Source organism: Oscarella lobularis, chromosome 10 (assembly GCF_947507565.1).
Source record: "Oscarella lobularis chromosome 10, ooOscLobu1.1, whole genome shotgun sequence".
Taxonomy (NCBI): domain Eukaryota; kingdom Metazoa; phylum Porifera; class Homoscleromorpha; order Homosclerophorida; family Oscarellidae; genus Oscarella; species Oscarella lobularis.
In genome coordinates, this window is record NC_089184.1 from 210,847 (window position 1) to 220,902 (window position 10,056).

A 10,056-nucleotide genomic window follows, 5' to 3' on the forward strand; every position below is an offset into this window, starting at 1 on the left:
GCTGAAAGGCGTGCTGACGTCAGTGCGTCACATTCTTGTGGTGGCGATGGCGATGGCTCGCGTCCTAGTCGTCGCTCTCCTCGCCCTTTTCGCTCTCGTCGGGGCTCAGGAAGCTCCCCCGGCGTCTTTCACTCTTGTCAACGGCATTCTGATGGCGTCGTCGACCGACACGTGCGGCAATCCGCCCGAAGTCTACTTTGATCCGGTCGCCAATGAGAACAGGACGTGCAACGCGACTGACGATATGAACGATCATCCGCCGTCGGACGCGTTGAACAGCGATTCAACGTTGTGGTGGCAGTCGAAAGGAGGCGTTGAGAACGCGTCTCTTGACATCGACTTGAAGCAGGTCATGGCGTTTTTTTCTCATTTCCATTTCCGTGTCAGTTTACTTCCGGTTTCAGGTCTACGAAGTCCTAAGCGTTCAACTTCGGATGGGAAATTCATACTTGCCCCGCGATTTTGTTTTGGAGAAAAAGATCGAGGACGGATCGTACGTTCCGCTCGAGTATGTCGTCGACAGCCCGTCCACTCGCTGCCTGAGCGTCTTTGGCGTTGAAGAAAAAGACGGCTTTGCGAATGGCGATCCTGCTAATGTTGTCCTTTGCCACGGACCTACGGACAACAATCCTGGCGCGGGAAGAGGCACAGTAAGAAAGTAGGAATGCGCCTTTCCTCTTCTTCACTTGTCCGCAGATCTTCATCGACTTCGTATTCACTGGTGGTACGTTGCGTCCTGGTGCCGTTAATCATAATACAGAATTTGTGGTAAGCTATAGTGGTTGAAGCGAAAACGAGCCTCTCACACGACGATTTCATCCCGCAGGACTTCATCAGTACTCGAATGCTTCGCCTTCGATTCATCGGCTTCGTCCCTGACGCAATAGATGCCGTGAGTTCGTTAGGTTGTGTAAACGAGATGACACGACACTAAGCTTTCTGCTGTCTAGGGTGCAGAATTCTTTACAGTCGCCGACGTGAGGATAACGGGGCGATGCAGCTGCAACGGCTTCGCTTCGACGTGCACCGAAGCGACCCTTGCCAATCCCGTCTACAAATGCGATTGCACGCCGTCGTCTCTGACGGATGGAGCGAGCTGCGATCGTTGCCAAGCGCTTTTCAATAACGCTAGTTACATGAGAGCGTTCGACGACCCGTCGTTCGTCTGTCAGGAGTGCGACTGTAACGGGGAAGCCAATTCGTGCGCCTTCGACGCGACGCTCGCTCGCGGCGTCTGCAATTGCACGAACAACACGCAAGGCATCGACTGCGGCGATTGTCGCGTCAACGTCGAGCGCAACCCCGTGACGGGCGCGTGCGACGCGTGCAAAGACGGCTTTTTCGGTCTCGATCCCAACAATCTAAACGGCTGCGATCCGTGCGTCTGCGACGACGTCGGCGCAATCAACGACACTTGCCGCAAGGAAGATGGTCAGTGCCCGTGTCAACCAAACATCGTCGGTTTGAGTTGCGATCGGTGCGATGATGGAACGTTCAATTTCACATCGACGGGATGTCAATGTAAGAGCTCAAAATCGCCGAGAGTCAATAACGAATTTCTCTCTTTTTAGCCTGTCAATGTGCTGATCCGAATGCACAGTGTAATAGCACGACTGGTCAATGCGTCTGTCCTCCGAACGTCGTCGGACTCCGATGCGATGCGTGCGCGCCGAATTTCTTTAATTTTAGCGCTACGGACGGCTGCCAGCCGTGCAACTGCAACCCAGGCGGATCTATCAATCAGTCGTGCACCGATGACGCGGGACTGTGCTATTGTCATCCAGGCGTTGTCGGCGACAAGTGCGATCAGTGCGATGTCAACTTTTTCAATTTCACTAACGGCATCGGATGCGAACCGTGCGAATGCGACAGTGAAGGCTCTAGAAACCTTCAATGCAACGCGACGACGGGAGTTTGTCAGTGTTTGTTGAATGTTGCCGGCGACAAGTGCGACGGCGGTTGCGAGCTAGGATTTTTTAATTTCCAACCTTGGCCCGGGTGCGAGCCGTGCAATTGCAACAACACCGGTTCAGTTGGCATTGAATGCCATCAGACGCTCGGAAATTGCACGTGCCATCCCGGCGTTGCCGGTGCCAAATGCGACGGAGGCTGCGAGGATTTTTTCTGCAATTTCACGTCAAGTGTTGGCTGTCAACCGTGCGACTGCGACGCTGACGGATCGGACGGCACGCCTTGCGACAAGAGCACGTGCGATTGCAATTGTTTACCGGGAGTCGGAGGAGCCAGATGCGACGCGTGCAAACCGGAATTCTTCAATCTCACTGCGGGCATTGGCTGCGAGAACTGTTCGTGCGATCCCACCGGATCGGTCAACAACAGCTGTGACAGCGTAACGGGGGATTGTGCGTGCAAGGTGAGTAGACCTCAGCAAAAGAAAAAATCAATATATTAAGATTCGCGATATATTCCAAGGTTGGCTACGTCAGTTCCAAGTGCGCCTCGTGCGACCAAGGTTTCACGCGTGCCACGAGTGGCGCGTGCGTTCCTTGCGCCGACGTGTGTAACAGCCACGCGACTGAGTGCGACAGCGAAACGCGCGTCTGCGTCTGCCTAAACAACACATTCGGCGATCAATGCGACGTGTGCGCGCCGGGATTCTTCGGCAACGCCACCGCCGGTTTGCCGACCGATTGCGAAGAGTGCGAGTGCGATCTCGTCGGATCCGTCAACGGCAGCGTCTGTCATCCTATCAACGGCACTTGCGAGTGCAAAGTCGGACTCGTTTCACCCTGTCGCGTTTGCGCTGAAGGATTTTTCAATAAAACTAACGACGGATGCCAACGTACGTTCACGCCGACATATATTCGTCATTTTTGTTATCTTTTTTCTTCTGCCAAGTTTGCATGTGCGACTCCATGGGCTCGTTCAATGAGAGTTGCGACGAAATGGGACAATGTGCGTGTAAGGACGGTGTGACCGGTTTGAAGTGCGATCAATGCTTGCCATTCCATTTCGGCTTTGCCAACTGCACGTGTAAGAATGAGTTCGTACTCTGAGACGCTTATTTTAGCTGCGTTCTCTTAGCTTGTGATGAAGGAGCGAATGGATTTTGCGTTGGCCAGTTGGAGTTGGAGATCAACGGAGCGTCCGCAACGATTGGGTACGTTTCGGAAAGATTTAACAATCATTCGGCCGAAGCAGATTCTTTGCTGAAAATGTTGACTGATTTGGAAGCGGACGTCGATGCGAAAAAGGTTTTTGATTTAAAGATATTTCGAGTTCTACTTACACTTGAATGTTAGGAGAATGTGAGTGATCTGCTGCTTCGTCTACAAGCGTTGGAAATGCGCGTAGAGAATCTCGAAATGAGGGCGGAGTATCTACTCAATCGGACCTATTATCTCTTAGACAAGGTAATCGTGCAATTTTTCTTGCTCTTTAATTCTTTATCGAGTCGGTAACAACAGGCAAAGGCTTTGAAGAGAAGAGCCGAACAACTGTACAACGAAACGTGCGATAGACTACCGGAAGTCGAAAAGATCAGAGACGACGCCGTCAACGTTTTGAGCACTGCTATGAGTACAGAGAAAATCGCGAGAGCCAAGCCGAGACTTGATTTTTTTTCCCATTCTAGGCGTTTATATGCGGATTGACAGCATAGCAACGGAAGTCGAAGGGAAACGGAACGATTCGCAACAACTGTTTGATATGGCAGTGGCAACGCTTGAAGGCTTTACAACTAGCTTTGATCAGCAAAACATGAGCGTCTATCAGGCGAAGAAAATGGCAACAGACGCTTTGACAATGGCCATGTACATCTACGAAAAGGCAAAGAATCTTTCTCTATCGATCGACGCCCTCAACGCGTCAATTTCTCATCTAATGGACCTTGAGACGTCCGTGGGAGAGGAGACACAAAAGACAGATGAAGTGATTGCTGATGTAATGCGGGTTGTTCAAATGGTTGAGGAAAGACTGAACATGACTGACGTAAACTATCAAAACGGCTCGATAAATAATATCCAATATTTCTTCTTCGTTTTGCACAGGATTTGGAAAAGGTTATTAGCGGAATTGTCGCCATGGCAAACAGCACTTTGGATATGATTGAAGCAAGAAACGATCACGCTCGATCTTCGTTGGCGGACGCCAAAAGCTTCTACGAGGTCAAAAAAACAAAGAAAACATACGTCCATCTAATATTATACTGATTTTTTAGATGGCTAATAGCACCTTGGAGAGTACTCAGACTATGTTGGCTATGCTGATGGATCGCCTGGTCGGCTTCAACAATAACCTATTGGTCGTTGAAGAACGAGTCAATGCTTCCGTGTCTCATGCTTATGCTTTGGCTGATCAAGCGATGCTTATGAAAATGTGCGTCGTTGCAGTGTCGCTGAATTTGATTTAATTTTATTCTCGTTTTAGGATCTTTGAGTACAGTCGACGTTTCGGGCAAATGGCCGTCGACATTGCGGACATGTACGAAAGTACCGAAACGACGGTTGCCGAAGCGTTGGCATTGGCTCAAATGGCGAGAGAAAAAGCGCTGAATACGTCTCGACATGTGAGCGGAACTTGCGCAGAGACGACGATTTCTCTTATGACTACTGATAGGTGGAAGAATTGGGTGGAAAGGCATTGAGTGACCAAGCGGCGGCGGCGAAATCGTCCAGTGAAATGCTTTTGAATCGAGCCAATCAAGTTCTTGAAGACGTTCGCAGTAAGAACGTTCGACTCGACTGTGACTTTCTAGGAGGGTTATGTTTTTCTCATTTTAGATTTTAAAATGCACAACAAAACGGCGGCCAACGAGACCGTTGAGTCTGCTAGGCATTACTTTAACTTGGCACAGCAGGCAAACGAAGACGTGCGAAATGCCATAGCGAATCTTCCAAGTAAAGAAGCAAGCGTTTTCCGCCTCAATCTGATGCTTCACGGTGTCGTTATTTAGCTTTCGGAGATTTGCCTAAAGATATAGATGAGAAAGTGGATTGCATTAGGACGGAGACCGATTGCGCAGGCACCTTGGACAACGTAGACGCGACGCTCGACAGCAGGAAAGAGCCAAACGTGGAGAACGCGGAAATGACCGCTGACCAAGCGAACGCGACGTTCACGAAAGCAAGACAGACGCGTGCGTGTAAACGAGAACGAATTGACGTCATTTTTCCTATACTTTTCAACGCCTTAGTGTCAAACGCCTCGACTACATTAGATGACATCGAAGAGAAGCTAAATTTAACAAAGGTCATCACAGCAGAGAACAGCGTTATGCAGCAAGCGGTGAAAACGAACATCAGTCGCTTGAAAATGAAACTAGACATGCTCAAGTCGGTTGTCGCCTCGCAGGTTCAGTGAAATGATCTCTGTATGATCATTGTTCGTTGAAATCGCTTTTTTGGATTCTTTAGTGTCAGAGGAAATTGGTTTTCACACAGACCAGTGCTGTTGCTACGTTCGAGCTGAGCAATCTAACGGACGACGGCTTCAACGTCGGAAATCGTTTCGTGTCCGTGTCGTTTTACTTTCTCGCGCAGAGAAATCACGGCCTTCTGCTCTACTTGGCTCCGCGTCACGGCGACGTCGCCGCCTATCAATACTTCTCGCTGGAAATCGTCGACAACTACCTGTGGCTCAAATTCAGCGTCGGCGGAAGAAGCGGCATGATACGGCACGAGCAGAGAATTCACGTCGGCGAGTGGTATCACGTCTACGCTACGAGGCATGTCTGTGCAATGGTCATCTATCATGGGTCTATATCTTAATCTTTTGTTAGGCATTACCATTTTGGTGCCGTGACCCTTACTGATCCCGACGGCGATATGTCGACGTACTACGGTCGAGCGGAGAAACGAGCCTTATCGACTTACTCAAACGACACTTGCCTTGCTCTTTTTGGAGGCTTGGATTCGTCCTTTACTGATGCAAGTTTATTGCTGTGGGGACTTCGAAGAGATTCGTGATGTTTTTTTTAGACTTCAAGCGCAGTCAGTCAAAGCGATTTCGTCGGACTTATTCACATGATAACAATCAAGAGGCAGATGATAGCTGTGTCCGACATCGATTTCCATCCACTAAATCAGTCTCAACCTTGCCCTACTCGGTCAGTTAATGAGCTCAGGCTGATTATACAGACAACGTTATTTGTTGAATTTATTCTTGCAGGAATGCGACGTCTCCCGCTCTCTTTGGCGGTTACTTTTTCGAAAACAGCTTCCTGCAGTTTATGACGCCGCCTGTGAACGAGACAAACGTTGCCAACATATCGTTTCGATTCAGCACCGCTCAAGCGTCGGCTCAACTTCTTTACGTCGAAAGTGACGATCGAATGACGTATCTCGCAATCGGCATTCGCGAGAACAGTCCTCTCGTCGTTTCTCGTTGCGGTCCGACGGCCGGCGCACAAATTGTTCTGGCATCAGACGTGAAGCTTACGAACAGACAGTGGCACACGGTGACGGTTGACATGAAATATGACGGCTTTCTCTGCGTCGTTGATGTGACCGTCGACGATTCGTCATTCCGATCGTTGTCGTTACCTACTTCTGTCGATTTCACTCAACTGAATGAAAAACTCTACGTTGGCGGAGTGCCGGACTCGTTTTCTCTGTAAGACTCAGGTATCCATTTAGCTTTTCTCTATCGTAAGGGTTTTTTTAGGAGTGGCATTCCTCAGTTGAGTCTCATTGACAGTGTCGACGATTACCAGGGCTGTTTGCGCGACTTGACGTTTGGTAGCGCAAAAAGAATCGCTTTACCAACAGCTGTCGAGCGTCAGAACGTCGATTTCGCCAGCTGTCCTTTCGACGTAAGTTGAACACAACTCAAAGGCACCGAGTTTAAATTTAAATACGCTCGTGGTTCGGAATTTAGAGAGTCAATGGAGTGTCGTTCAAAGGAAAGGGACACGGAACGATAACTGGTCTCGGCGGTCTGTTGGAGAACATAACTTTCGACATTGTGACTGATCAGAAATCGTCGGTTCTTGCTTACTTCAAGAACACATACGGAGTATTTATCATTGATTCTGTCAGCTTTATCATTTTTCTAACTATGCTGATATAGGAGTATTTCTACTTGGCGATATACAACGGTGATCTTATTCTTTTGGAAAAAGCTTCGGGAGTTGCTCACAAACTTTCCACGTGCAACGCTTACGTGCACGACGGACGTCCGCATAGGATCATGATTCAGTTCTCTGAGACTATGTGAGTAAATCCGTCTTTGATTGAGCGGATTCGGTTTCATTGTCGTGTTCTCTCTTTACCAGAATTCGAATCTACGTTGACGGAATCTTGGTTGCCAATCTCGCGTCAGGCAACGGTCAACTGCGTTTACCGACTGAGATTTACGTCGGCGGAATTCCCGAAGACCTTTTCGATGAGGCACAAATGGCAATTGCCGATGTTCCTGTTGGCGAAGGATACGTAGGTTGCATTCAAAACGTCTCCGTTAATTCGGAACTGTACGGTTCTCGAATGCACTTACGTATTATTTATTTATTTTTTATTTTTTCAGGGTTCAGTTTGAGTCGAGCCTGTCTGTCAATGTCGACTTCCTCGGCTGCAGAATGCCTTCAACTGTCACTCCTCCAATGCAGTCGCCCATGTGCCCGGGTCCCATTTCTAAACCGCCGCCGTCGCTGCCGCCGTTGCCGCCTTTCCCTTCGATTACACCGACTCCTGCATTCACTCCAACGGCGCCGCCACCGTCTTTTCCACCACCACCACCTCCGTCAATTTCTATCACTCCTACCACCAGCATCGTGAAACCGACAGCTATTCCGCCTTCGTCGTTTCCTCCGCCGCCTCCGTCAACGTCTATTGCTCCTACCAGCGTCGTGACGCAGACACCTCCACCGTCGTTTCCTCCTCCGCCTCCTCCGTCCACTGCTGTTGCTCCGAGTCCTACACCAACAGTTCCACCGACGCCCACTGAAGTGACTCCGACTCCAACGGAGAAGGAGACTCCAACTCCAACGGAGAAAGAGACTCCAACTCCAACGGAGAAAGAGACTCCGACTCCAACTGCACCGCCTGAAGGCTGTGCACCAATCATGCTGAGCGATCCGTTTATTGGAGCGAGGAAGACCTTGAAGTTGCAAAACAGCTATTTTCAATTTACTGCTCCTCCGAACGTGAAGCGCACGTAATTTCTGATATTGATTCGCAGGACGTTGTGGCGAGTGCTTTTTATTTAGAACCAATATCGAAATGAGCATCAGGACGACGTCGTTCGACGGCATTTTAGTTTATCTTGGCGGCCCCATGGTTGACTTCTTTGGCATGGAGATGCGCGGCGGAAAAGTTCGAGTAGTTTTTAATGCCGGATCGACTAATATAGAGGCGATTACGAACTCTTCATACAACGACGGGCAATTTCACAAGGTCAGTAGAAGCGGTTTATCAGTAAGGTGTTCACGTGTAGTGGGCTGTTTTCTTTTTGCTAGATCGTCGTAGCCCGATTTGACAGAAGCGTGACTTTGACTGTTGATAGCGAAACTGTTTCAGCATCACGTCCGAGCGGACTTGTTGGCATTGACAGCGATCGTAAATTCTTCATCGGCGGCGTTGCTGCTGGTTCGCCTGCTACGGGTCTTCTCACATCAGGAGAAGCGGTAGGAAGCCGGCGCAGACGGCTATTCTTTTACTCGTTAACTAATGTTTCTTTGCAGTCTCGGCCGAGTGCTATATCATGTTTTGCCAATGTGACTTTGAATGGCCGAACGTTGGATCTCGAGTATGATACTTATCTGCTACGAAACCTTTTTATTATTATTTTTCTGCGCAGCAATCCCGTAGATTCTGCCGGAATCGGCGTTTGTCCTGGCACCAGCGGTGCAGGCGTCCACTACGACGGGACAGGCTACTTTAGTTTCTGTAAGACGGCCGCCTGTCTTAGCATTTTATCATCTGAATTCTTCTTGCGTCTACAGACACCGATTCTTCTCCCTCTGTCCTTACATCAAGGGCGTGGAAGCCAGGAGTAAGGTTCACCATTAGTCTACGTTTCCGCACGAACAACGACAGTGGCCTCCTCTTCTACACATTCAATCCTAACGTACCCGACTATGTTCTGGTCGCTTTCAACAAGGGAGTGGTATGATTCTTTAAGTCGTCCTATCTACGAACATAGTACAATACGGTTTTTTAGGTCGAATTCTCATTTAACAATGGAAACAATGAAATAATTGTTCAGCTTGATACCACTACACTGCCAGTGTCGTTGTGTGATGGAAATTGGCATACTCTGACTCTAACTAAAGAATTTCGCACTGGAACTATTTCTCTCGACGGAACGTTTGAAGCAACCGGTTCTGTACTAACGGGTCTATCTGGCACGGACACCTTTGCACCCCTCTACTTTGGGGGCGTTCCAAGTTTGTCTACAATATCATCAATTCCTCGTCACTGATTAATTTCTCTTTTTTTCAGATGACCTTTCCAGGCCTCCGCCGCGAAATCTTGGCGACCTAAGCTTTAATGGCTGCCTGGATAACCTGTTTCTGCAGAGCTCGAGGACTCTCAATCCACCTTCTTATGATGATCCATCGTCTGTTCTTCTTGGCGTCATCGAAGGCTGCCCGCTGCTACCGTAAGGGGCGCGAGCGACAATAACTATCTGTTTTGTTTTGTGTCTGTCGAGAAGTTTAGTCGGTGTTTTTGATGTTTAGGTCTCACGTGCTCTAGAAGTGTTGTGCGCATGCTAAGTTTCCCACAGTGCACTACCAATGGCTTTTGGCCAATCCCTGCGACTTATAGCGATATTAGCCGTCATCGGCTTCGCTGCTCAAGTGGAGGGGACGCTTTACGGCACGCTCGGGTCAAATAGGATATCGCTGTCGTCAAGCGATTCGCCTCCAGCATCGTTCGAAGCTCTTCGCAGCGATGGAACGACCCAAACGATGACATGCAATTCGTCGAGCTCATCAGAGGCCTATCCGCTCGACCATATGCTCGATCTAGACGTGAACACGCGCTGGCAGACGGAAAACGGTCGCGATACGGTCGATACGGGATGCGTGTCGTCCGTGCGAGTGCCACGTCGCCGGAATTCGATTGAGCAACGTAAGCGGAGCGGTGTTTGGAGATT

The 10,056-nt window shown here is 49.3% G+C and overlaps 1 protein-coding gene across 1 annotated transcript; it reads left to right on the forward strand.

Moving 5' to 3' along the window:
- The first annotated feature begins 30 nt into the window (after positions 1-30).
- Positions 31-9,673, forward strand: LOC136191783 (laminin subunit gamma-1-like). Its single transcript, XM_065980202.1, has 35 exons — positions 31-349; positions 405-650; positions 697-768; positions 827-892; positions 951-1,521; positions 1,572-2,374; positions 2,434-2,803; positions 2,860-2,994; positions 3,046-3,215; positions 3,264-3,374; positions 3,429-3,540; positions 3,596-3,951; positions 4,011-4,127; positions 4,181-4,338; positions 4,390-4,528; positions 4,579-4,684; positions 4,743-4,859; positions 4,916-5,098; positions 5,156-5,313; positions 5,376-5,686; positions 5,741-5,888; positions 5,940-6,067; positions 6,130-6,573; positions 6,625-6,772; positions 6,838-6,975; positions 7,030-7,172; positions 7,235-7,429; positions 7,483-8,112; positions 8,165-8,351; positions 8,414-8,581; positions 8,639-8,703; positions 8,755-8,843; positions 8,900-9,063; positions 9,118-9,343; positions 9,399-9,673. Exons 1-35 carry the CDS (start codon positions 47-49, stop codon positions 9,560-9,562), a joined length of 7,641 nt encoding a protein of 2,546 aa, XP_065836274.1. The 5' UTR covers positions 31-46; the 3' UTR covers positions 9,563-9,673.
- The last annotated feature ends 383 nt before the right edge of the window (positions 9,674-10,056 follow it).

Bases quoted from the DNA above. Each gene is read 5' to 3' on its own strand.
- LOC136191783 (XM_065980202.1), top strand. From the start codon at position 47: ATGGCGATGGCTCGCGTCCTAGTCGTCGCTCTCCTCGCCCTTTTCGCT. The intron at 2,804-2,859 runs GTACGTTCACGC...TCTTCTGCCAAG, and splicing joins AACTAACGACGGATGCCAAC to TTTGCATGTGCGACTCCATG. The intron at 6,976-7,029 runs GTATTTATCATT...ATGCTGATATAG, and splicing joins ACTTCAAGAACACATACGGA to GAGTATTTCTACTTGGCGAT.